This window comes from Moschus berezovskii, chromosome 14 (genome assembly GCF_049115385.1).
Source record: "Moschus berezovskii isolate FMDL1 chromosome 14, NW_MosBer_1.0, whole genome shotgun sequence".
Classification (NCBI taxonomy): domain Eukaryota; kingdom Metazoa; phylum Chordata; class Mammalia; order Artiodactyla; family Moschidae; genus Moschus; species Moschus berezovskii.
Window position 1 is genome coordinate 54,667,446 of NC_142473.1, and position 27,612 is coordinate 54,695,057.

The 27,612-nt window shown below is 43.7% G+C and overlaps 2 protein-coding genes across 5 annotated transcripts in view; both read right to left on the reverse strand.

Annotated features, from left to right (window-relative positions):
* The window catches only part of RRM1 (ribonucleotide reductase catalytic subunit M1), a 40,633-nt gene extending 23,753 nt beyond the window's left edge, over window positions 1-16,880 (reverse strand). Inside the window, exons 1-5 of the mRNA XM_055423525.2 lie at window positions 16,636-16,880; window positions 8,039-8,127; window positions 4,378-4,555; window positions 3,191-3,291; window positions 1,392-1,451 (exon numbers count right to left, since the gene is read on the reverse strand). Of these exons, the coding sequence (XP_055279500.1) occupies window positions 1,392-1,451; window positions 3,191-3,291; window positions 4,378-4,555; window positions 8,039-8,127; window positions 16,636-16,654 (447 nt within the window). The 5' untranslated portion in view covers window positions 16,655-16,880. The remainder of the gene's footprint in view (window positions 1-1,391; window positions 1,452-3,190; window positions 3,292-4,377; window positions 4,556-8,038; window positions 8,128-16,635) is intronic.
* Window positions 16,881-18,960: 2,080 nt separating this feature from the next.
* STIM1 (stromal interaction molecule 1) overlaps window positions 18,961-27,612 on the reverse strand; it is a 206,424-nt gene continuing 197,772 nt past the window's right edge. Inside the window, exons 11-13 of one of the 4 annotated variants that reach the window (XM_088843135.1) lie at window positions 27,170-27,262; window positions 24,965-25,361; window positions 18,961-20,882 (exon numbers count right to left, since the gene is read on the reverse strand). In XM_088843135.1, coding sequence (XP_088699261.1) covers window positions 20,366-20,882; window positions 24,965-25,361; window positions 27,170-27,262 — 1,007 coding nt within the window. In that variant the 3' untranslated portion in view covers window positions 18,961-20,365. The remainder of the gene's footprint in view (window positions 20,883-24,964; window positions 25,362-27,169; window positions 27,263-27,612) is intronic. The other 3 variants (XM_055423527.2, XM_055423526.2, XM_055423528.2) reach the window with 3 other exon arrangements.

Genomic DNA, 27,612 nt, shown 5'->3' on the forward strand with positions numbered 1-27,612 from the left:
TAAAGACATAGTAGATATATCATTCACAATATGCAACTATTTAAATCTACTCAGTTTTTAAAATAATCTTAAATGACAAGAACATCATATTTAGATTTACTAGCTTTAGCTGAGAACATTATCAATTGACTATTTTTTTCAGAAAAGAATGCCTGAAAATTTCTAGAAAAAGCCAACTCTACATTAATATGTATAATGTTAATAGCAGAAGTTGTGGTATTCATTATATCATAATGGTTCACATCATCAACATTTATAAAATGCTTATAACAGGCTAGGTACTGATCAAAGTGACATACACACACGCACTTCAAGAGCATTTGATATTGAAATTTTATTATTATCCCCATTGTAAAGATGAGAAAACTGAAGGACAAAGTGATTAAGTACCTTGCTAATAAGAAATGAAGCAGTGATTTGAACCTAGGTGGTCTGACATCAGCATCCACATTCTCAATCACTACATAACACTGTTTATCAACACAAAAGTACCTAGAAAACCACTTAGCACATAGTAGGAATTCAATAAATAGTTGTTGCATAAACAGAATAATATTGAATCATTCTGGCAAATTACCTGCATAACTCCACAGGTATCCAGAAATAGTATTTGGAAAATGTGAAAACTGCAAATGAATAAGCTGCTGCTGCTGATGCTGCTAAGTCACTTCAGTCGTGTCCGACTCTGTGTGACCCCATAGACAGAAGCCCACCAGGCTGCCCCGTCCCTGGGATTCTCCAGGCAAGAACACTGGAGTGGGTTGCAATTTCCTTCTCCAATGTGTGAAAGTGAAAAGTGAAAGTGAAGTCGCTCAGTCATGTCCGACTCTTAGCATGGACTGCAGCCTACCAGGCTCCTCCATCCATGGGATTTTCTAGGCAAGAGTACTCGAGTGGCTTGCCATTGCCTTCTCCAATGAATAAGCTGCTGCTGCTGCTGCTGCTGCTAAGTCACTTCAGTCGTGTCCGACTCTGTGTGACCCCATAGACGGAAGCCCACCAGGCTCCCCCGTCCCTGGGATTCTCCAGGCAAGAACACTGGAGTGGGTTGCCACTTCCTTCTCCAATGTGTGAAAGTGAAAAGCGAAAGTGAAGTCGCTCAGTCGTGTCCAACCCCCAGCGACCCCACGGACTGCAGCCTACCAGGCTCTTCCATCCATGGGATTTTCTAGGCAAGAGTACTGGAGTGGCTTGCCATTGCCTTCTCCGATGAGTAAGCTATCTTTGCTTAATTCAAACAATCACCACTACCCTAACCCCACTAATCCCTCAGGACCACCCCAACTCCCAACAAATCACTACCTTTATAATTATATCACTAAAACATAAACAAAAACCTGCATTTCCTAATTGAAGAAGGAATTCCCACTTATTTGAAACCCATTACTTACCTTAAAGCCAAAGTAATTATAAGAGAAATCTCGGTCATAGATAATTGCAGAATTCAGGCGCTGGTGAAGGTTTTAAAAAAAAAAAAACCCGTAATTCAGATAATTAGACTTATTTTCACAAAATTTGTTACCTTTCAGCCCTGATTTCAGAACTAAACTTGATACAGGATACAAGAGATAACCCTAAGTATTATTGTTGTAGAATAGAAATCCATACCTAATGTTAAGGAAAAAAATTATATAAATTGAGTATCCTAACTAGGTTTAAAAACACATACAGTAAAAGACTAGAAGAAAACATGTAAGTTGTACATAAGTAAAAACATAAATGTGACTTTCCAAACCTTCCCTTTTGTGTTTACAGTATCTCTAAAAAGGGAAAGAATATGAGCATAAAAGGAACTATATTATCATCCTAAAACATGTTTTTAGGTTAGCTATTAATCCAAAAGTGTTGGAGCCATATAAATACTAATATATATCTTTATTTCCCATTTTAAACTGCACATAATATATGATAAACAATTACATTAATTCTAAGGCTAATCAAATCCATAGTCCTTTAACAGGTTTTAAACAAAATATTGCTGTGACAGTGATGTTTTAAAGCAGAACTGGCCATTGTTACAGAGTTTTTGTAGGCTATAAAGCCATTTAAAGGAAACAAAGCAGTTAGGTACAAATAATCATTTTGGGTAGAGGAACATAGAGCCAATTTTTCAAAACACTATCAGTGTTTCCATATAAGGATCCATGTCCAAGGACTAGAAAAATCTATACAAAACTCCTCACTTTCTCTTAAACTTTTAAGGGCATCTTTATTGCCAAAGGCAGGTAGGGGCTTAGAATGATTAATGGAGAATTGAGATACTTAATTATCAAAATTTATATTTTAGATACAGGTTTTTGATGTCATTTATTTTTGTTTCTCACCTGTCTTCAAGATTATACACACACATACACAAACAACTCACTCAGTTTTCTCTCAGTCTCTTTAACATCAGATACGTATTTAGAGATAGCCAACTAATCACTCTATTACCTACAGTTAAAATTGATTTCTAATCTGTGCAGATATGCACGATAAATAAATTCTGCGTGCAAAAGGGCTGGATGGATCTACCCATCTTTCCCTCTGTCCCCTGGGATGTAATTAAGAAAGGAATTGAAACACAAATGGATAATTTTTAAGTTGCTGAGCAAGATCTTCCAAAATTTTACCTGAGCAACCTTTTTGGAAGTCATTTTGGCAATGTCTACCAAAATTTTGAATGCACATACTTTTTGGCTCAGCAATTCCACTTAAGGGATTTACCTCACCAATATATTCATCTATGAGCAACTCATTACTATATGAGAATACTGACTGCAGCGATAAATGGAAAACAAATATTCATCACTAGGCAAGTCTTACATATATATATATAATGATGATATGGCTATAGGATGGAATACTATGCAGGTGTTAGAATACGGTAAATTCATAAATGCTAATAAAGAACTATCTTAAGATACACCTGTAAGTAAAAAAATATTAGAAAGAATAGTATGCACAGTACATTACCACTAAAAGGAAAAATAAATGTACATACACCATGTGTTATAGAACAATTCTGGAAAAATACATTTTAAAATGACAAAGTACTATTCTTTCTAGACAAGAAAACTAGGATTCAGAGAAGGAGAATTATTTTTTACCTCTATCTCTTATCATAGTGTTTAAATTTTTAAAAATGTGTTCATTGCCTTAAAAAAAAAAACCTATAAAAAATTTTTCACCAGAAAAGCATTAAACATACATCTTTATTTGCCAAAACAATATCCAATGTTGACTTGGCCACCATGGGAGAGTGTTTGCCATTGTGTGGGTTTATATAGTTGAAGAGGTCTTCCATTACATCTAAAAACAAAACAACAGAAAATTAAAATACCAAAATCACTTTACAGCAAATTTAATCTTCAGGTTAACAATTTAAAACTGTGGTTCTCAACTGTTTTTTCATCCCAACTCACCTAAGTACCTAGCAAAGACAGTACAATTGTCTCAGTACAATTTGTCTCAATGGACAAATACATGTTATATAAATATACACGGAAACTTGTGTAAGTAAAATAAGGAAACCCTTAAATAACTTTCCAGAGCTGGAGTGAGCATATGCTCTTATAGCTTGAAAAAGACTGCCAGACGATTCTAACACCTTACTCCATTAAGGATTTATTAGATGAAAATAAAGAAAAGCATAAATTATAATCTCAAGCTTTCTTTTATCCTAACAAAACAGAAACTGAACTTAAAATTCAAAATCTATCATCTCAAGGATTTTACTTCTATAAATGCACATTGAGTAATAAGTTCTCTCTCTTTCAGACATCATAGCAAATATTTGGTCCTCTGCATTTACATATAATACAGACACATACAAAGCTGGCAATCTGACACTGACTTGAATCCATAGATCAATTTTGGAAGATCTGATATCTTTACTCTTACAAATCTACTGAAGAGGGAGATATAATGTTTAAAGTCCCACATAAAAGATTTGGAATTGAGAGCCAAAAGATTTCTACTCTCAGTCTACCAGTTGACTTCTTACATATCACTATATACTTAACAAATTAATTAACCTTCTTTTGCCAGCTGTAAAATGGGAGTGATGACTCATGGTGACAAAAGACTGATTGTAACATTTTGTTTAACCTAGGAATTATCAATAATTTTTTTCAACCACGCCACCACCAAGCATCTAAGGAGGGGCTTCATAAAACAAAAAAATAGAGAACAAAAAGATAAAGAAAAATTTTCATTGACCCTTCCATGCAGCAGATAAGCAACATGGAGAAACAGAAGTTCTAGTCTCCTTCTGCCACCAATTTGCACACTTTGCTTTTTTAAACAAGATATAACTTTTGATACTCAAGGTTTCATTCTAGTACACTTATACATTTTCTGAGAATACTAAATTCTTCCTTTTTCTTCTAGACTCACCACTGAATACTTTCTTGGTTTCTTTGTGCAAGTTAGAGACGGCAATCCTTGCTGCCAGGATGGCATAGTCAGGGTGCTTAGTAGTCAAGGTTGCGGCTGTCTCAGCAGCCAAAGTATCCAGTTCCACAGTAGTGACCCCACTGTATAAGCCTTGGATTACTTTCATGGTGATCTGAGCCTATAAAAGCAAAGCTAAGAATTACTTGTGCTTTTCCAAGAACCACCATCTTCCTTAAAAGAGCAATGAAGAAAACAATCAAATTTATATCAAAATAAAAGACAATTTCCTTTTATGAAAAATCATCTTTCAGAATTATACACTGTGGAAAATTTAGTAATGAGACTTCATAAGTGAATAGAGCTGCTGCTACTGCTGCTAAGTCACCTCAGTCGTGTCCGACTCTGTGTGACCCCATAGACGTCAGCCCACCAGGCTCCCCCGTCCCTGGGATTCTCCAGGCAAGAACACTGGAGTGGGTTGCCATTTCCTTCTCCAATGTGTGAAAGTGAAAAGTGAAAGTGAAGTCGCTCAGTCATGTCAGACTCGTAGCGACCACATGGACTGCAGCCTACCAGGCTCCTCCATCCATGGGATTTTCTAGGCAAGAGTACTGGAGTGGCTTGCCATTGCCTTCTCCATAGAGCTGCTAGAAAATGCATACTACATATACAATGAAGCGTTCAAAGAAAGAAGGAAAGAGGGAGGGAGGGGGGAGGGAGAGAGAAAGGGGAGAGAGGCAGGAAGTGGGCAAGGGAGGAAGCAGTGAAGAAAAGAAGGAAGTTAGTTTTAAAATCTAAGTAGAGCTTTACAAAGATTAACAGACACATAGGGAAACAGCTGAAAACAGACCAATTTTTCTATAAGTATTTTCCCATCTTTCATTCAAATTTTCTGTATGTAATCATGGTTTAGGCCATATACTTACCTATTTTCCCCCAATTATTCCTAAGGACAAGTACAGGAAAGCAAACAAATCAAACTTTAATCAGTCTAGTGAAAGGAGGTGAAAGTGTAAGTTAGAACTGGGGCTGAGCCGTTAGATAATTTAACGGCTACTCTTTAACACCTCCCTGGTGTGAATGGGTTCCCTGGTAGCTCAGACAGTAAAGAATTTGCCTGCAATGCAGGTTCCATCCCTGGGTCAGGAAGATCCTCTGGAGAAAGGCATGGCAACCGATTCCAGTATTCTTGCCTGGAGAATTCCATGGACAAAGAAGCCTGGCAGGCTACAGTCTGTGGTGTCGCAGAGTCAGACACGACTGAATGCCTTTCACTTCACTTCACTTCTTTAACACTTCACAAAATATCTCAACTTTCATAATCTTCTGATATTTCACAATTACCTGTGAGATGGGTATTATAATTGTCACCATGTTACATGAGGAATCAGCTTACTGGCACTTGCCCAAGGTTTTTAATGTCCAAGTCTTCTGGCTCCATATATATCCCATTCAACCTCACTACATTTCACTGTTTTCAAGACCACACCGTAAGAGGCACCCCTTTTTAAAATACACAATGCGCAAGTCAAGAAAGACAAATTCTAAGCTGTATGTATGTTGCTGCTGTTCAGTCGCCCAGTTGTGTCCAACTCTTTGCAACCCCATGGACTGCAGCGCACCAATCTAAGTTGTATATATGTATGTATTTACTAAATCTTAAAAAAAAAAAAAACAGATTAGCTAATTCCCTGAATGTCCAGTGGTTGGGACGCTGAGCTTCCATTGCACGGGTTCAGTCCCTGATGGGAACTAAGGCCGCACAAGCTGTGTGGCCGCAAAGGAAAAAAAAAAGATTAATCCAACAGAAAATGAATGCCATTTCCCAGTTGACCAAACCATGCCCCTCTCAAAAGAAAAGTGTAATTACTAGTGTAAAATTTATCCCAATTACATGTTAGACCTAAATTCAAGTTTCTCCTGATCACCTTCTTCTCAGCAGGTAAGTCATGTTCAGTACTTTCTGGTGCTACAAGGCAAGTAATCAGAACTCAGAATAAAACAACGTCCATGTGCTAATAACCACTCCAGATTTAAAGCATGCAGATTTGTTCATCTACCCTAGAATGCTCATGTTGGCTCCAGCACCCTCACACTCTGAAATGCATGCAAGTTGCAACAGAACACCTAGGAGTCAAGGTACCAATATTCTTCTTCCTACACTCTCACTCACTTGTACAAGCCACCCCCCTTCTCTTTGAACCTTTCTTATCTATAAAACAAAGGAGATAAAATAAGATGATCTCTCAGGTTTGTTCCAACTCTAATATTCTAAAAGGGAAATGTAGTATTCTAAATGTAAAAGGGAAATGATAATAAATATATCTTAAAGCTGTATAAAATTCTTTTCTTTTGACCATTTGGTCAATTCAATATTTATCAAGCATCTAATTATGTATGTGTGAAACATTGTGGATATCACGAGAACAAGATACAGGCCTCCCCAACAATTCTGGGGGAGGACAGGAACATATAGTTAAATGCTATACTTGGTGGTTAATGCAATGAGGCCAAGGCAAGTGCTACAGTAATACAGATGTTGTTCAGTTGCTAAGTCATATCCGACTCTTTGCGACCCCATGAACTGCAGCATGCCAGACTTCCCTGTCCTTCACCATCTCCCAGAGTTTGCTCAAACTCATGTTCACTGAGTCAGTGACGCCATCCAACAATCTCATCATTTGTTACCCTCATCTCCTCCTGCCCTCAACCTTTCCCAGAATCAGGGTCTTTTCCAATGAGTCAGCTCTTCGAATCAAGTGGTCAAAGTATTGGAGCTTCAGTGTCAGCATCACTCCTTCCAATGACTATTCAGGGTAGTAATATAGACAAAATATCTAAATAAGGATAGGGCAATATGGGTTTTAAGAAAAAGATTATTAGAGACTCTATTTAGTAAGATCATTTTGAAAGTCATGTGGAATATGGACTGGAAGATGGAAGGTGAGGAAGACCTGAAGGGCACTTTAGAGACCACTGTGGACAGCAGTCTAGATAAGGGATGCTGCAGGTCTAGAGCAGAGGAGCTATAGAAGCTGAGGAGAAAAGCAGAGCAACTTGCTTAAGGCTCTCCTGAATTTAAAGGTTGGCTGTGAACTCTATATTACTTTAATGTATCCTTTCCATATGGATAACAAAAAAAGCAAATTTCAAACCAATTTATACCCAAATGACCACAATTTCAAACAAGTTTTACTATAGATTTTTGCACTTATGAATAAAATAATTTACTCAAAGAAGCCCCTAACTGAAATGTTAATGCCAAGTTTTCCTCTTATCTCAGCTTTATAGTTCTCTGAGAAGTCAGAATTCACAGCACAGACCAAATATTAGGGGAAAAAGTGAGTTTTTTGTTTGCTTGTTGTCTTTTTGTTTTGTTTTATTGCCATGCCACATGTCCTGTGGGATCTTAGTTCCCCAACCAGGGACTGAACCTGGGCCACAACAGTGAAAGCCCAGAGTTCTAATCACTGGATCGCCAGGGAATTCCCAGAATGAAAAAAATTTTAAACAATAAATTCACATTTTACATCCAAGGCTGTAAGAGAATACCAAACCAAAATATGTATATATAGCAAGAAAGTGAAGGGGAAGAGATAAGAGACAAGTAAATGGAATCACATGAAACAAGCAATCCAAGATATAAATCCTATTTACTTACAGGATCAACAAAGTCCATATTGAGTCCATAACAAAGCTTCTGGATTCGGGATGTAATTTTGTCGAACATAACTCGCTCTTGGCGGCCATCTAAAGAATCAAACCATACAATTCGTATTAGCACTTACTAAGACAGCAATGCCAAAGAATCAAACATAATCAGCATGTAAACTTTTTAAACTGGCCAAAACGAAATGCTATTTTGTAGATAAATGACTCAGACCCCCAAGAGATTCATTGAGAGATTATTTTTATATCTTCAAAAAGGAGAGATTCTATACTGAGTCTTCCCTTACATTGCATATCAGATGGATTCTTGCAATAAATTTCCCAAATGATTTGTTCCCCCCAACCCTTAACTATTCTTTAAAACTTAAGTCGAAATCATGTCATTACTCCCCTCCCAAAAGTGGTCTATCATCTGTTTCAGAATCAGAGTCAAAATCATTACAATAGTCCACAGAATCCTATATAAAGTGCCCTGTGAGCCCCCTCCCCCACGTCACCTCCTATTCTACACCTGACCCTGGCAACCTTGACTGCTTACTATGTATACCTCTATTAGATCTTTGCTCAATGCCAACTTCTCAATAAGGTTTTCCCCAATCACTCTATTTTAAATTGCAGTGCCCCAAACACAGCTGTGCCTCTCTTACCCTCCTTCTATGGTTTATTTTTCTCCAGAGCACTTCTGATCATCTGACATGCTCTATATTTTACCTATGTATTTGTTTATGACTCTTTCACTAGAATATAATTTCCAAAAGGAAAAAGACTTTGTTGTGATTTATTTATCAATGTATTTATTCCCCAGTGCCCAGATCAAAGTTCAAGGCCTAGCACATAGCAGGTACTCAAATAACTATTGAATGCTAAATGATTTATAAACCTGTCTCCATCCTAACACATTCATGATAAATACGGCATACGTACTCTCCTAGACCAAGATAATCACAACGGTGTGATCACTCACCTAGAGCCAGACATCTTGGAATGTGAAGTCAAGTGGGCCTTAGAAAGCATCACTACGAACAAAGCTAGTGGAGGTGATGGAATTCAAGTTGAGCTATTTCAAATCCTGAAAGATGATGCTGTCAAAGTGCTGCACTCCATATGCCAGCAAATTTGGAAAACTCAGCAGTGGCCACAGGACTGGAAAAGGTCAGTCTTCATTCCAATCCCAAAGAAAGGCAATGCCAAAGAATGCTCAAACTACCGCACAATTGCACGCATCTCACACTCTAGTAAAGTCATGCTCAAAATTCTCCAAGCCAGGCTTCAGCAATATGTGAACCGTGAACTTCCAGATGTTCGAGCAGGCTTTAGAAAAGGCAGAGGCACCAGAGATCAAATTGCCAACATCCACTGGATCATGGAGAAAGCAAGAGAGTTCCAGAAAAACATCTATTTCTGCTTCATTGACTATGCCAAAGCCTTTGACTGTGTGGATCAGAATAAACTGTGGAAAATTCCGAAAGAGATGGGAATCCCAGACCACCTGACCTGCCTCTTGAGAAACCTGTATGCAGGTCAGGAAGCAACAGTTAGAACTGGACATGGAACAACAGACTGGTTCCAAATAGGAAAAGGAGTACGTCAAGATTGCATATTGTTACCCCTCTTATTTAGCTTATATGCAGAGTACATTATGAGGAACACTGGGCTGGAAGAAGCACAAGCTGGAATCAAGATTGCCGGGAGAAATATCAATAACCTCAGATATGCAGATGACACCACCCTTATGGCAGAAAGTGAAGAGGAACCAAAAAGCCTCTTGATGAAAGTGAAAGAGGAGAGTGAAAAGGTTGGCTTGAAGCTCAACATTCAGAAAACAAAGATCATGGCATCTGGTCCCATCACTTCATGGGAAATAGATGGGGAAACAGTGGAAACAGTGTCAGACTTTATTTTGGGGGGCTCCAAAATCACTGCAGATGCTGACTGCAGCCATGAAATTAAAAGACGTTTACTCCTTGGAAGGAAAGTTATGACCAACCTAGATAGCATATTAAAAAGCAGAGACATTACTTTTCCAACAGAGGTCCGTCGAGTCAAGGCTATGGTTTTTCCAGTGGTCATGTATAGATGTGAGAGTTGGACTGTGAAGAAAGCTGAGCACTGAAGAATTGATTATTTTGAACTGTGGTGCTGGAGAAGACTCTTGAGAGTCCCTTGGACTGCAAGGAGATCCAACCAGTCCATCCTAAAGGAGATCAGTCCTGGGTTTTCATTGGAAGGACTGATGCTAAAGCTGAAACTCCAATACTTTGGCCACCTCATGCGACAAGCTGACTCACTGGAAAGACTCTGATGCTGGGAGAGACTGGGGGCGTGAGGAGAAGGGGACGACAGAGAATGAGATGGCTGGATGGCATCACCGACTTGATGGACATGAGTTTGAGTGAACTCCGGGAGTTGGTGATGGATAGGGAGGTCTGGCGTGCTGTGATTCATGGGGTCGCAAAGAGTAGGACACGACTGAGTGACTGAACTAAACTGAACTGAGAGTAATTAATGACTTGAATTTACTTCCTACCATGTAAAGAAGTACTTCTTTCCTCGTGTAACTCAGAACAATCTTCCACAGGCAACCTCTTATTTTTTATTTTGGGGATATGGAAGCACATACATATGGACCTTATATAGTCCTTTCATGATTTGGACTTATATTCTATAGCTCTTTCTTCTTCCTAACAAAAAGTCTGGCTGGCCCAAGGACTTTCTCAAATGTCTGATAAAGAATAATGAACAATAAGACACTGCTAGTAACCCATCATCAATAAAAGAAGTTAGTTTTTCTTAAACACTAATACATTAACTAAGATAGCCCTTCTCTTTCTGATTACCATTGTGATCTCCTTTTCTAACCAGACTCACATATGCATTGTTTAACTCTGGAATACAGTAAATAAGCTGGCACACACCAGGACTGAACCTTAATGCTCTACTAACTGGTTAGGCAGATAGGTGACCACAAGGCAGTATTAGAAAACTGAAAATCTGCAGCTGTCAAATTAATCAGGAAACTGACAAAAAGTACAAAAGCAACTCTCTAAATTCACACTGGGAAGAGAAGGCACACTAAAGGGCTAAAGGATCAGTGATCCACTGTTCTCTAGCCTATCATTTCACTTGATCATTTTTTTTCAACCCATAAGCTGATTTAATCATATCACTAATCCCTGCTTACATTATCCTCTTCTCTCAAACAAGGCCTTAATTTGGTCCCACATCTCCTCTACTGATCCTTGTGAAATATCCCACATCCCAATAAGACCTCCCATTCCCACATCCATATACCTTACTGATTATACCTTACTCTGCTCAAAAGTCCTTCTTCCACCTTTCCACACATCTAACTCCTACTGACTCTCCAACTCTCACCACATCCATGAAACCTGCCCCAAACACTGTAACTCACACTGCCCTCTTCCTCCTGTGAAATCCTCTTGAACACTAATTGTCTGATTTCCTCTTGGGTATAAGCTGTCTTTTTAAATTCCTCTCTTCAGGAAGACTTTGCTATTACTGTAAGACCAAGTATATGCCTCTCTGCAACATATGAACTTTCTGTTCCCTCAACCTACAAAGTTCAGCTCACATATCTTCACAAGCTGACTCTTAGTATTATTCAGAGCTCAGCTGAAATGTCACTTTCCTACCTGAGGATCCAATCCAAGGTTACCTTCTCATTCATCTTTATCACATTACCCTGTTTTACCACCACCATCTCACAAACCACTATCTGGAATTAACTCATTCTTGTTTCTTGTATACATTTAACTACTGTCACTCACACCAGAAATGTAAACTCCAGTGAGAAAAGGAATTTAGCTTGTTTTGTTCACTGCTGAATCTGTAGTACCTAACACAGTTCCCAGCATAAGAGATGTTGAATATAGTCAGTCCTCTGAATCCATGGGTTCCACATTGATAAACAGTGTACGATCTGCGGTTGGTTGAAGCCCTGGATGCTGAACTGGAATTTGCACATGAAGAATCCAGAGACTGAGGGATGACCATGAGACTTGAGCATACACGGATTTTGGTATCCACAACAGGTCCTGGAACCAAATGCCCCATGGATACGGGGGAACGACTGTAAATACTTTCTGAATAATTGAATGAATGGGCTGCTATACCCTGTATTTTACATTAGACTACTGATCATATTATGTTAATGTTTTTGTCTATTTTTCTCAATTGACTGTAAGATCTTTGAAAGCCAGAACTATTTCTGCCTACTCACCACTATAACCTCAGTGCCGAGCACAGAAGCCACACAGATCTGTAAAATAATACAGTGGGCTGTAAAGAGAATTAGAAAGGACCGGAGGGAAGAAGGGAGAGGAAGGGTGGTGCAGGAGAGAGAGGATCTGGAATAGAAGAGATTCAGTTCAGTTCAGTTCAGTCGCTCAGTCGTGTCCGACTCTCCGCGACCCCATGAATCACAGCACGCCAGGCCTCCCTGTCCATCACCAACTCCCGGAGTTCACTCAAACTCATGTCCACAGAGTTGGTGATGCCATCCAGCCATCTCATTCTCGGTCGTCCCCTTCTCCTCCAGCCCCCAACCTTTCCCAGCATCAGAGTCTTTTCCAGTGAGTCAACTCGCCGCATGAGGTGGCCAAAGTATTGCAGTTTCAGCTTCAGCATCAGTCCTTCCAATGAACACCCAGGACTGATCTCCTTTAGAATGGACTGGTTGGATCTCCCTGCAGTATAAGGGACTCTCAAGAGTCTTCTCCAACACCACAGTTCAAAAGCATCGATTCTTCGGCGATCAGCTTTCTTCACAGTCCAACTCTCACATCCATACATGACCACGGGAAAAACCATTGCCTTGACTAGACGGACCTTGGTTATCAGAGTGCAAATAGATGCTTTAGAAAGTATTATTTTGCAAACTTTGTTTCAGTTTTATGTAAATACTTATATAAACATGTGTGTACTCAGTCATAATGGAAAATAATTTTTGTGGGTTACAACCCAAAGTTTGGAAAACACTATACTGAATTCCAAAACACATTTTACAACTCGGCTGCATTGCATTTATTCCAATGGTTCTCAACTTTTAATCTTAACCTCCTTGAGCAATATGATGCTGTCCCACCAAGAATAACAAGATAGCAGATAAGAAAAATTCATCTACTATTCCCTTCTGTTATCTAACACTTTTCATATAGATTATTCCTATATCCCTAACAGCCCTAAGATCACAGAAGATGGAGATGCCTTCTCCCTCTGCTATTTACCTCATGGTGCTTGGCAAGACATTACTACAATCAGTAAGTATTTTAAGTTTACTGCAGTTGCCCTACTGAATAATTACACTACAATTAGCAAACACTGCATGTGTTAGTCTGCTTCTATACTATCATCCCAAAAATAAAGGGAAGAAAGAATACCCTAAACAAATTAAAGATCAAAAATAAAATAAATCTAAGTACAACTTTGTATATGAACAAGACTTGCTGAATGTTACTGGCAGTCTGGATCAAATTATGTTCTCTGAGGGAATGAGAAACAAAATAAGACCTGCCTTTTGTTGCAGGTAGTACTTTTTAAACCATAGTATTTGAAAGTGGACTGAAAAGGTTAAAAATGCAACACAGAGGTGTTACCCACTCCAGAGATTTATGACCACAAGTTTTTGATTCATCTGTTACACATGTATCTTAAGAGCTTCTCATCCTTCCATATCTTTTTCTAAAGGTCTAAAAAAACTGAATCGTCCCCTCTCACAGGAATCAACCAACAAAAGTGCACTATGTGTTTCGGTCTTTGGTCTCAACAGCTAAAATGGGAGACTAGAGAAATGTAGGGAGAAGGCAATGGTACCCCACTCCAGTACCATGCCTGGAAAATCCCATGGACGGAGGAGCCTGGTAGGCTGCAGTCCATGGGGTCGCTACGAGTCGGACACAACTGAGCAACTTCACTTTCACTTTTCACTTTCATGCAATGGAGAAGGAAATGGCAACCCACTCCAGTATTCTTGCCTAGAGAATCCGGAGAATCCCAGGGACAGCAAAGCCTGGTGGGCTGCTGTCTACGGGGTCGCACAGAGTCGGACACTACTGAAGCGACTTAGCAGCAGCAGCAGAGAAATGTAGAGAAAGATATTTCAAAGATACTAACGACAAGAAGGGCCATAACTCTATCTCTAGGCTGTAAACGACCTAGTTACAACCAAATCAGCTACCTTCCTACTTACAACATTCATCATATTCTATATTTTAAAGTATTAGTTTGGTACAAAAGTAATTGAAGCTTCGGACTGTAAATTTTAAATCATTATAACTATGCTCAAACACACCTTTATTAATCAAAATAGGAACCATTACAATCAACACATTTTTGCTAATGAGAAATAAGTTCCTTTATTCCTGTAGTGTAAAAATCTGTGCTTCAGGATTTGACGAACTCTTGGAAAGCATTTTCTGCCTCCTCAGGTCGTGGAAGTGTTTTGCCTGAAAAAAGCTGTCGAGATGCTTTAAGAAGTGGTAGTCAGTTGGCGAGAGGTCAGGTAAAAATGGTGGATAAGGCAAAGCTTCGGAGCCCCATTCATTCAACTTCTGAAGTGTTGGTTGTGTGACGTGCAGTAGGGCATTGTAGTGGAGAAGAATTGGGCCCACTCTGTTGACCAATGCCAGCTGTAGGCACTGCAGTTTTCGGTGCATCTCATCGATTTGCTGAGCATACTTCTCAGATGTAATGGTTTCACCAAGATTCAGAAAGCTACAGTGCACCAGATCAGCAGCAGATCACCCAATAGTGACCATGACCATTTTCTGGTGCAAGTTTGGCTTTGGCGCTTCTTCTCTGTTCAACCACTGAGCTGGTCATCACCAGTTGCCATATAAAATCCACTTTTCATCACATTTCACAGTCGGATCGAGAAATGGTCATTGTTGCGTAGAATAAGAGAAGACAACACTTCAAATGATTTTTTTAAATTTTTGGTCAGCTCATGAGGCATCCACTTATCAAGCTTTTACACCTTTTCAATTTGCTTCAAATGCCAACGGACCACAGAATGGTCGACTTTGAGTTCTTCAGCATCTTCTTAAGTGGTTGTCTAAGAGGATCAGCTTCAATGATGGCTCTCAATTGTCATCAACTTCCAAAGGCTGGCTACTACACTCATCTTTGCAAAACTTCTTTAACCACCACTGCACTGTATATTCTTAGCAGTTCCTGGGCCAAATGTGTTGTTGACATTGCAAGCTGTCTTTGCTCCTTTATAACCCATTTTGAACTCAAATCGCTCAAATTTACTTTTTGTCTAACATAATTTCTATAGTCTAAAATAAATATATAAACAGCAAATAATCCTCAGCAAAAAAAAGCACAAAGTGAGAAATACGCATTAAAATGATGTAAAACATAACCACATTTATTTAAGAATGTATTCCAATACCAAACAGCAAAGTTCAAAAATATAAAACCGCAATTAGTTCTGCACCAACCTAATAATTATCTCACCCACTTTTGGAGCATCTATTAATTCACGGGCAAGTTCAGCACTAACTTTGGGCAAAAAGTCTCCATCTTTGAAACACTAACAACCTAGTGTACAAAACAGGCAGTCAACCAGTATTTACTAAGTGCCTACAATTTTGAAATAACTTTAATGCTTTAACAGAGGCATACTGAGTAGACTCAAAACTTGTTCCTATCTGTCCCATATGGTTCTCTGTTAAAGTATGCTTTGTTCTTGTTTTTCCAACATGATTATAAACCTTTTCCTGAGGCAAGTCTGTCTCCTCTTAAAATTAATTTCACAGAATCAAGCAAAGGACTGACAGAAAGGAAGTCCTCAGCAAGTCTAACGGAAAATGTGTCGAGGAAGAACACAAGTCCCTGGCTCTTCCCGGTCCCCACCCTGTCAGAAGATGTCTTGGACACCCTACTCTAATTCCCTATCTCTTCCTATCAAAGGTAAAGCCAACTAGTTCCGATCCCAAACTCTTCTGGGGCTACTCTTCCCAACAACGGAAACACCGAGCGACAACTCTGTGGAGATGTCTGTGTCTGAGACTGACTTTTTCACCCCACAAAAAGAGATCAGGAAGCCAGTAGGTGCCCGTGTAGAATGCAGAGCCCCTGATTACCTAACTTCCCCGGCGCCTAGGCTAGGACAGGTGACCAAGCTTTTTTTTTATTGTTGCGACCAACAATAAAACTGTTGCTGGCTACCGGTTCGAAGTCCGGCATCACCAGCATCTAACTGGGTGACCGTGCAGTCCTGAAGCCTCTCTCTGCGCGGAACGGAGCTAATAACCCGTACCTCAGGGGCTCGCGGAGAGGAATAAAGTACCGACTGGGAAGTGCTGGGCGCACAGTTACAACTCGCTAAGGGAAAGGTGTTACTACTCTTTAGAAATGCGGCTGGATGACAGAGCCGAGGGGCGCAGACTGAAGCTCAGAGCGGGGTTGGGGACAGACTGACGAAAGGGCAGGAGGCCGAGCAGCAGACAGGGCGGGAAACCGCTGCCCGTAGCGCGGGAAGCGGCAGAAGCAGGCGGGCGCGGCTAACTGCTGGGCGGCGGCAGCCCGCGTCCCTCACCCGCCGCCCCCTCCCCGGCCTCTCACCTCGCTTGACCACATGCATCGCAGCTAGTAACTGAGGCGCTGAGGGATGCGACACGAGACTGCAGCCTCTGAGGCTCCGGTGTGATCGAGAAGGTGGCCGAGCACGGAGAGTCAGGCTCGAAGGTTTGCTTGGGTGCAGGGCCTGGAATTAGGACCAGAGAGCACTTTCCTCCACAGAGCAGAGGAAGGCAATCCGAATCCGCTTCCCGCTCCCGCCAGCCGCGACGCAAAAGCAGCGCGACCAAGCTCCAGTGACGTCACGCGACGCAGCCAGCGTCGGTGCTCTAGCGTAGCAAAGAGTCGGCCTGGCTCCACAGCCGCCATATTGAGTGTGGGCAGGGCCGAGGAGATGGCGCTTCTCCTACAGCAGCGTTGGGAGTGAATGCGCCTGGCGGGAACGCAAATATCCCGCCGCCATGTTGGATGTGGGCGCAGCGGAATCCGGGGCCCAGCCCGCCAGGTCTTGCCCCGCCCCTCTCGCCGGCAGTTGCTGCAGAGTCAAAAAGGTTCGAGTGTATTGGAAATAGCAAAACTCCAACCATCCGTTTTTTCTTGTCTTGACGGTTGTTACATTATGATAACCCAAGACTGTCGTCTCAGGTGTGCTCTAGCCAGAGATACGTAGACGGAGGCTGGGAGGCCCGGGGCCCTTCTTAGGTGGGCCTGAGTCCGGTTGGGAGAGAGCCTTGTTATGCCAAGGAAGGGCCTTTGGATTTTATCCTGATAGAAATGGGAGCGAGCTTTGGCAGAGTTTGAGCGGGGCAAGGTTATAATCCGTTTGCTTTTAGAATTATCAAGTGGGTGGTGGCAGAGATAGGGTCAGCAGTAAGGCCTTGGGGAGGTAGAATGGACAGGACTTGGTGACCGAACGTGGGGAGTAAGCATAGGTGAGACATGACTCACAAGTCTGGTGTAGAACCTTCAGCTTTGGGTTAGGCAAACTAATTTTTATGAACTCTCATGTGGCATCTCCACTGTAAAACCTTTCATTGGTTCCTTATTGCCGTCAAGGTGATCCCAAGGTTCCTGTGAGGCATAGCAATACTTCAAAGATACTGGTGATTTGGTTCTCATAGGGACAGGGTAAAGGGACAAAATAGGTAATTAGTTAATCCTACTAGGGTATTGTAAATAGAATAATTATGGGAGACCCCTAGAAGTTAATGATTACTCAAGAAAGCAGACTTGATGAGCAATACAAGCATGAGACATGTCCCCAAACAATAAAACAATGATGGCATGAGCCGGACATCCTGCCCTATGAGCTCAGTAACTTAATGATCCCTAGGACATGCTCTCTGCACACATTAAAAAAAAAAAAATTATGGACCTAGCTTGACTGTAGGAAAACACTCCCCTGCTCAACTTGGAGGAGGAGCTAATGATGTCTACTCAAGAAAGACAAAAAGAGTTCTCCTCCTCCTCACCTTTCCTTTGATTATAAAACTGTAGCCCAGTAATTTCTTGGGGCACGGCACCCCCTCCCACCAGCCTGCTTGTAAGGCTCACAAGCAACCTATTCTAATAAATCACCTCTTATGTATCACTTTGCCTCTTGCTGAGTTCTTTCTGCACTGAGACATGAAGAACCAGGAGTTCCTCAGAGCCCCCTGAAATGACACCGAATGGTTTCAGTTCCAGACCACTGCAATATAACAAATATCATGATAAAGCAAGTCACGAAAATTTTGGTTTTCCAGTGCATATAAAAGTTATGTTTACACTATACTGTAGTCTTTTATGTGTGCAATAGCATTGTCTAAAAAAAATGCACAGCTTAATAAAAAACACATTACTGCTAAAAAAACATTAACCACCATCTGAGCCGTCAGCACTGGTAATATTTTTGCAGGTGGAGGGTTTGAACTACTGCAAGAATTACCAAATGTGACACAGAAACATGAAGCGAGTAAATGCTGTTGGGAAAAAAATAAGACTCCCTTGCCACAAATCTTCAATTTGTAAAAAGTGCCATACTTGCAAAGTGCAATAAAATGAGATATGCCTGTAATTCTAAAAGTCATAGGTGATCAGTGAAGCTATGTGATAGACAGAATCAAATAGCCTAGAAGTACGGTTGCCAGGTTAAGCTAAAAAAAATTTATCTGCAACATTTCATAGGACATAATTACATTTTTAAAAGTTATTTGTCTAATATTCAAATGTAACTGAGTATCCTGTATTTCATCTGGTAACCCCACCAGAGAGTTTTGGGTAAGTGTATTAGAGTTTCATTTTCCCCTGGCAGAAGAGAAATGTCCCTTCATCCTGTCTGCTACGCCACAAAGAGCACAGAGAACACAATGAGAGTCAAGGCCAGAGAGGTTAAAATCTCCTACATGCTTTATTGGACTTCAGAGAGTCTTATGAAATAACACAGAAAAACCCATGTGAGGTTGTCCAGGGGGTACAAGGCAGTCTGCAGCCTAGAACCTCCTAAGACCAGCCCCAGGTGCCCCCACCCCAGGCCCAAAATAGGATCCCAGAGTAAAGATGGCAGGGAGTGGGGCAGAGGGAAAATACCTTTACAGCCATAGCAAAAACAGGTAAGGGAGAGAGTTGTCTAGAGGGTGGGAAGGGTGAGGGGGAAGCGGTCACACAGCCACCTTGACTTACACCAGCTTCCTCAGACACCCCCGTCCCTAAACCGGCTGTGTCCTTGAGCCTCTGGCCCAAGCTATGCAGTAACATGAACATGGGTCTGACAGGGGGAGTATGTGGTGCAGGCACTTGGGAAGTTCAGGAGATTTCATTTTTCAATTTTAAAATGTCTTTTGGTTCAAATGTGACAACACTCTGCCCAACATCGGGGCCCCATTAGAGCCTTCTATCATAGCCAAGGCTCCTATGGTTGGGGAGCCAACTGTCCTGAGCCTTAGGAGTAATGATGCTTGGGGAGCATTTGGGCAGCATCTCTTACAGACAAACCCTCCTGCAGCGTGGGGCAGTGGGGATAAGAGAGAAACAGGTGTGGGTGAGAGAAGACAGAAAAGGTGACTGCCTTGTAGCCCACATCTCTGGCTCCTACTCATCCTCAGACTAGAAATTGCTTCCAATCTATCCCTGAGCCTAGCCTCTCTTCAAAACTCTAGTGACTTGTTCTCTGGGAATTGGTTTTACTCCCCCGTGGACCCCTGGAGTCCTAGTAAGCTCCAAGCCGAGGTTACCTCTGGCCCACCACACTTCCAGAGAACAAACCTCAAATATTAGGTCCTAGGCCCCAGTCTGGGGCAAAGAGAACCATCGTCAGTGGCAGGGTGGGGGGTGCAGGGGGTGGAAGAGATCTGAAGCACAGGTGTCAGAAGTTACTCCCCCTTTCTCCCCTGCTAGCTGCTAGGGGAAGTTGGGGAGTGGTGGGAGGGATAAGCCTGAAAGCAGGAGACAGAGAGTAACAAGAAACCAAACCTCAAAGCTGGGACAGCAGAGACACGGAAGCTGAACCCCAGAGGTGGTGCTGGGAGCTGAGGGGACAGCAACTAAGACATGCACTGGAGTGGAGAGGGAGTGACAGCAGCAGCCCATGTTTGGGAGGAGGCAGGCCATGGTGGTCAGTTAATAAATAATGTTGAAGGACCCAAGCATGTGGGAGGCAGGTATGTACAGTGCCCAGGCCCCGGAGCCAGCCCCTCCCAGGCCCTGTGCTGGGGGCCAGGTATCTTGGAAGGGAGGGGAGGGGAGGCAGAAGGCCAGGGAAGGACAAGTTGTCCCACCACTGCCATCCCCATCCTGCCTACCTCCTAAGAGGTTTCTTAAAGATTTTGAGGGGAAACTTCTTCCGGCCTGGGCTGGAGTCTGTCTCCTCGCCAATGGAGCCATTATCCTCCTCAGCCGCGGCCTTCTTGCCAGCCAGGTGGGGGATACGTGTATTTCGGCTAGCCTGGAGGGCCCGGCTGTCCCCGGCTGGAGATGGCGTGTCTGGGTCTGGGGGGCTTGGGCTGTGAGAACGGGAAGAATCCAAATGTGGAGAACTGCTAGGTAGGGCCGGAGAGCTCAGCTCCATCAGGCTGTGGGCTTTGTCCAGCCCGTGGTTCAGCGCCAGCAGTGCTTTCTTGGCCAGGGCAGGGCTGTCAGGCAGTTTCTCCACCAGAGAGCCGGGGTGGGCCCCCTCAATCAGCCGGTGGCTGCCGTTGGAGGTCATGGCACCGAGAGCCTCATCTGCAGCACGGATCATCTGAGGAGGCTTGGGGGCCAGACGCTGGCGGTCACTCATGTGGAGGGAGGACTCCGAATCGGAATGGGTCAAATCCCTGCAAGACAGGTCAGAGAGGAAGAAAAGGACACAGAGGGTGGGGGCAGGGGGGATTTGAAGAGCAAAGAGAGACCATGTGAGATGACACGAGCCAGGTAGGAAAATGGGGATGGAGAGAAGGGCAGGAGAGAGCAAACAGGGTGACCAGCAGGTGAGAAAGAGGGAAGAATGGGAAACAGAGGGAAGTTGACACGGCACAAGAGAGGAGGTAGGAATAGGGAATAAGGAATAGGGATAGATTGGAGAAGAGGTAAGGAGAAAAGGGTAATATGGGGGAGGGACATGGGGAGCAAAAGGAGAAGCAGGTAGAAATACAGAGGACCAAGGGAAAGAAAAAAAAGAGGGAAAAGTGATGGAGAGAAAAGAGAGATAAAAAGCAAAAACAAATGTCATTATACCATTAACTCTCTGGCTAAGGACTTTCTAAGGTCCGGCCCCCACCCCTGATGAAGAGCCAGGCCTTAAACCAATGCAGCCATAGGCTTCAGTGCTACAGGCATCCTCCTCAGCAAAATCTCTGCTTCCAGAGCTGGTTAGACTTCTTAGGACTCAACCCTAAGCTAATATACATAACTCCTGTCCCACCTGGGGACACATCCAGTCTGGGCCAGGCCCCGAGGAACAGGGAAACATGCAGTCAGTGGGCCTGACCCGGACTGGGGAGAAAAAGACTAGAACAGCCTTGCAAACAATCCCTCACTGCCCTGAAAGGCCAAGATGCTGCCTCTTCCAACCCTCTTTCTGGATTCAAAGAAGGTCACAGAGAAGTGTTTTGGAGTTCCAAGTTGGCTGGCAGTAGGAAGACTGGGGTCTTTTTCAGAGTTCTGCTGACAGGGAGAATGTATGGAGGTGCAGAAAGACAGGATGTTGGCCTTTAAGGAGCAGTGGTTCAGAAGAGCTGCCCACTGGAAGTCCTAAGGTCTATTTCAATTTCCACCTCTGCCTGAGACTTGCTGTGTGACCTTGGACAAGTCATATAAACTTGCTGGTCCTCAATTTTGGCCAAATGAAGATAACATCAATTAAATTATTTTGCAAGACTGTTTAGAGGCCCAAGTATGTTGGCAAAGCACTTGAAAATGTAGAAAGTATTGTGGGAATGAAAATGATGAGGCCAGTCAAGCAGGAAACCCTTCCATGGGTCACTCACAAGAGGCTTCTTTGCAAGGCTGAGCTATGGGGACATGGCACTGCACACTGGACATGCACACAGAGGTGGTCCAGCATAGTTGAGACCCTTTAAAGGGCTGGCTATTCCTAAGAAGACCATGAACTAATTCTGGATGCCACCCCTCCTACCTTATGGACAAAAAGATAGATACAGGGGTCCCCTGCAAATCCTTTAATCCTTCCACTTTCCCAGAGGCCCTAGACCCCATGGCAGAGGCAGAGGAGAGGGCTAAGGGAAATGTTTAAATATCCATGGGTCATGAGTGGGAGGGGAGAGGACAGCATAGCAGGACCTAGAAAGGAGAAGGCTGTGGGTAAAAAATTAGGGAGGGAACCAGGCTCCAAAACCAGGCAAAAGCAGGAGGCTGGCTAATAGTTATTATAGGTTTAATTCTCAGTAGGAAACAATTAACCGAGCAGCCACTCTGTGGGCCAGTACCTTCCGGGGACATGGAACAGCAGAGAACAATCTCAGCTTCAACTTCCATTCCAAACACTGTTCCAGCCACCTACTCTAGTATTTTACCAAGTGTCTCCCATTTGCTTTCATATTTCTGATGGTGCCCTTTCTTCTATCTAAATGTGTCCTTGTTTCTCTAAGTCCCAAGATGATCCTCTCCATATCCTGCCTTTTCCACACAGATATGAACCACTGAGCAAGGTGCCAAGGAAATTCTGGGGAGCAGTCACACTGGGACAAGGGACCTTCTAGACTGAGGAGGTGAGGATTCTAGGAGACTGCCTTTTCAATGCCAAGGAAGGAAGAGAGGTCAAGAGGTTGGAGTCCACTCAGACTCAGTCCTCCTGGTCTACTGCCCGACTTGGTCATGATTCCCAGCCCTCCATGACTCCATCATCAACAAAAGCTGAGACTTCCAAAGCAAGAAAAGAACCTAGGAGGAAGCCTGGGTGGACATGTGAGGGAAAGGGCCCACTGAGCAAGCTCACTTTCCCTCCCTGAATCTCTGAGACAATTCAGGTCGGTGGTGTCCCTCCCCAAAGGCTGAGCTGCCTTGGGCTCCCGTCCCAAGCTACTAACCTTACTAGAGAGCCTGTTTGCCCTTAGAGATGATCCTCTGATGCATGGTGCGAAAGAAAATTCAGCAGTGAATAGGCCAGGTGGATGCAGGTACTCCTCCCCTTCCCCCCCCCAACTGCCCTCAGCCTGGGCCTTTGAGCATGAGATTCACGGGATCCTCTAGTACCCCCAAACCACTCTGATCCTGTCCATCTACACTGGGAAGGGCAGTCTCCCTGCCTAGGCTTCTGGATGAAAATGAGGATGAGGATGAAAATGAGCAAATCTGCTGAGTGATAACACTAGGAAAGGCTGTCCTTTTGTGAAAGAGAAAGGAACAGACTTCAAGGATAACCATCCAGAGGTCCAAGGGGCAGAGCTAGAAAGACTGGTATCCAGAGTGACATAGGAACAAAAGGAAGCAACAGGGTAAGTTGCAGCTCAGAGGCCAGGACTAAACTGTGGTCACAACTTCAGAGATGACAGGTGCTTTCTGAAGGTCTTTCTGAGGGTCCTCTAAGTGTGTTCAGGCAGGGTCAAGGCTACTATCTCGTACCATAGCCTGTCATCTTGAGGTGTGAGCAGGGCAAGTCCCTGCAGCTGCCAGACCAGGCTGTGGGAGAAAGCCTGTCATTGGTTCTTACACAGTTCACTTACTGAGACCTTGTGGAAGCACAGACGTAACACAGAGCATCCTGGAATGGAGAGCCAAGTCCCAGTCTGTGTTCTGCTCCTAATTCACTTTGGGACCTGGGGAAATTAGTCAACCTGCAGAATCTTAACTCCTTCTCTGAACAGGAGTGTTTTTATGCCTGCCTGACATAAACCTAGCTTGTCCAAAATCCTTAAATCTGTTTCCTCCTCCCTTCTGAAGAGTAATTTTATGAAGGGTACTACAGTTTTCCTGTCACCCAAGCTAGAAACCTGGGCATCATCCTAGATGCCTCCTTCTCCTCCACCCCTCAAAGTCAGTTACCAAATTAATACTCTTGTTTTTACCCCCAAACCTCATTACCTCCCCTGGTGGCCTATTGCAGTGACTTCCAAGTTCCTCTAGTCTCCCCATTCTTTCCTTTATACAGGCTATAAAATGTTATTTCTAAAATGCAAATATGACCAATTCACTTCCTTCTAGAAGCCCCTTTGCATTTCTCCATCTCTTAAAGGGTGATGGCCAAAGCTCCTAGCCTTTCAGAGCCCTGCATCATTCTAGCCTCCTTTGCTACCCTGTCCCATCAACACACGCCAGTGTTCTAACCACACATAGATCAGATTCTCGTGAACGTCCAAGCCTATATTTGTGTTCCCTCTGCCTAGAACACCCAATCTCCTTTTCCTGCACACAGGGTGTTGGCACAAATGTCATCTCTTTTGTGAAGCGTTCCACCCAGGATCACACGGTTAGTCATTCCCACTTCAGCACCCCCATAGCACTTATCACCTGTTCCAGAATCATTTATGTACCTCTCCCAGACCAGACCATAATTCCTGATAGCTGAGATTGTATCTTATCATCTACGAATTCCCATGCCCAGCAGTCTGGCAGAGAGTAGGTATCCATAAATGTTTGCTGAGGGGATAAAAGAAGTGAGGACTCCACTGAGATAATGGATGTGAAAGTTTAGGTCAAAGTGCTATAGGACCGTGAGGGAGGGGGTCTGTTACTCATTTTTAGAGTCAGCAAACCCCGAGGAGAGAAGGGAAGAAAGGTGTAGGGCATCAGGCTGACCTCAAGGAGGGGTCCCAGGCTGGGCAAAAACAAGACAAGGAGAAGGTACCCCACTGCAGAGCCCCCACAGCCCCCCAAGTAGCAGCCAGCAGGCAAAGGCCAAGGTAAAGGCAGCAGAGAGGCACGGACAGGAAGAAGGGGAAAGAAGAGAGACAGCTGATACCCCAAGCTCTCTGAGTGCCAAGGCATCACAGCGGTGCTGTCAGAAGGGGGTGGGTCAGGGTAGGGCTCCATCTGAAGGAAATAGGAAGTGCTGTGGTGGTAATAGACAGGGTGGACATGGACGGTGGTGATGGAGGTGGTGGTGGTGGCAGTGGTGGTGGTGGTGGTGGTGGTGGTGGTGGCGGCAGAGGAGCAGGAAGAAGAAGCAGAGGCAGGTGGAGCACTGGTCCCGAGGCCTTCAGAACTGAAAGACTGTCCAGATGAAAGGCTGCGCATTCGCCGCAGAGAGACCCGGCTTGTCAAGAAGTGGCCAGCCTCGCCCTCTACCAACCTCTGAGACCCTAGGCCATGCTGCGGCTCCGTCAGGCGCTGCCGGACGCTGCTTTGCAGGCTGGGAGCTGCAGGGAGAGAGAAGAGAGTGTGAGGAAGGGCCACCTGCCCTGGGCTGGCCGGGAAGCAAGTTTGCCCGTGGAGAGATGCTTGCTGGAGACCACTCTGGGTCTTCGGTCCCCAGTCTGGAGAAGGGGGCACCTCCTCCCAAGAACCTCCCACCAGGGATCCTAAAGGAGGGGCCAGTTGAAAATGAGGTGCCCAGGTCAACTTCAATGGCAATTCCAATGGAAGGAGACCTAGGACCAACATTACTAGGAAGGGAGACGGTAAGGCAGTTAGTGGGAGGACACAGGCAGGACAGGGTAGGACAGGGGTTTGGGACAAGGTCCGGGAGGGCACAAAGAACCAGCCTTTTTTGAAAGCCAAAGTCGGGAAATATTCACAATTCAGAAAAGGATTTATACATAAACATGTTCATCACACCTTTATTAATAATCATATGAAAGCAAAAATAAAGGTGGAACGACAGGAAAACGCTAACACATCCAGTTACTGGAAGGTTATACAGCTATTAAAAATGCTACTTATGGGAATTCCCTGGTGGTCCAGTGGTTAGGACATGACACTTTCACTGCCAGGACTCAGGTTCAACCCCTGGGAAACTAAGATCCCATAAGACTTGCAGTACGGCCAAAAATAAAAGGACTGTTTGAGAAGACTTTTAAAACACAGAAAAAGGCCTATTAAAATGCTCAGGGGAAACAAAAGGATACAGATTTTCGTGTACAAGGAATACCTTGAGCAACAGAATACAAAAGACAAGAGTTTGAAACCAGGTCTTTCTATTTCTAGCTGTGACCTTGAGTAACTTACTTCCCTATTTTAATTCCTAATTTATAAAATCCTGCAGAATTGTCGTGAGGCTTCAAGATAATATTTTTAAAGTACCTGACACCGTTCATGGCACTCAGTAAAATGACAGTGGTTATCATTATCTTGACTACATAAAAAATTACTTAAAATTCACAAACAAAAGACTGCTCAAATATGGTGGGAACTACAGGTGCCTTTTAAAGCCCATATTTACTCTTTTTACTTTCCAATCTTCCTCTAATAAGCATTTACACAACAAAGAACCAGCTCTTGGATCAATGCTTCAAATCAGGCTCTTAGAAGATGGTGGCCACCATGCCCAGAGAAGGGGTATATGGGTACCAGGTAACTTAGAGACGTGCTAGAGCATCCCTCTTGGGCTCACTGCCAGCTCCAGTTGAAAATGGAATTCACACCTTTGTTTTTTCCTCCTCTGCCCTGATAGATGGGCCTCCCTGCCTTCTCCCTAAAGATGGGAGAAAGGGCCAGGTTACACGGATGGCAGAAGCCTTGGAAGGGCTACCAAGAAGAGAGCACAGTTCCATGGTGATGGAGAGCTAGCGAGGTAGAGCCTCTAAATGGTTGGTGGCTTTCAGGACATGAAAGGGAGGTTTAAGGGGAAGAGGAAACGTGGAATAGGGATGAAGAAAGAGAGATGGAAGGGGAAGCAGAGAAAGAGAAAGGAGGAGGAGGAGACACTCTCATTTTTTCTTTCCATCTCAGCCCAGATAGATGAAGGGCCACTGGGACATCAGTGGAGCTGGGCTGAAAGGAGAAGCCGAAGCCTCCCATCACCACGGCTGTTCCCTCTCCAGGCCTCAGCTGAGCAGGCTGATTCTTCTCACCCCCGAACCCTTCCCTGAAGTTAGTAGGGGCTGCAGTGAGGAAACAGAGGGAACAGGCAGGGGAGTGATGCAGGCAGAAGGGGCCCATGGGGTGGGAGTGCTGGTTTAGTCCCCAAAGTCGGAAAAAACAAAAGCCCCAAAGGGGCTCCTCAAACCCGGGTATTTCCAGAGGGACTGATCGTCCGAGCCGGCGGATGCTGAGCAGAGAGAGCGGTCACTGAACCTACGCCCCATCAGCCAGGCAGCATCTAGGGTCCAACAACCAGGCCAAAAGGTGAAGAGAATCGGATTCACCGAGGGCTTCACCCTGCCCCCATGGGGTAAGGGAAGGGCCGGGGGCAAAGGGGGAGTGGCTCAGAGCTCATGAAGGTCCCTCCCAACCCGGAGAACACAGAAGTCTTTAGAGCAATATGTCAAAATCAAGTTCTACCTGCTAGTGACCTTAACCTTGTTGGGCCTTTGAAGAAAGCCTTGCAAGGCATCAGTCCACAGAAAGAAGAGGCTTGGCCAGAGGCAAACTATGGCTGAAGAAACTTACAAAAACATCCAGCCTGATTAAAGATCTGGCTATCTCAAAGTGAGCCCCTAACCCAGCCCG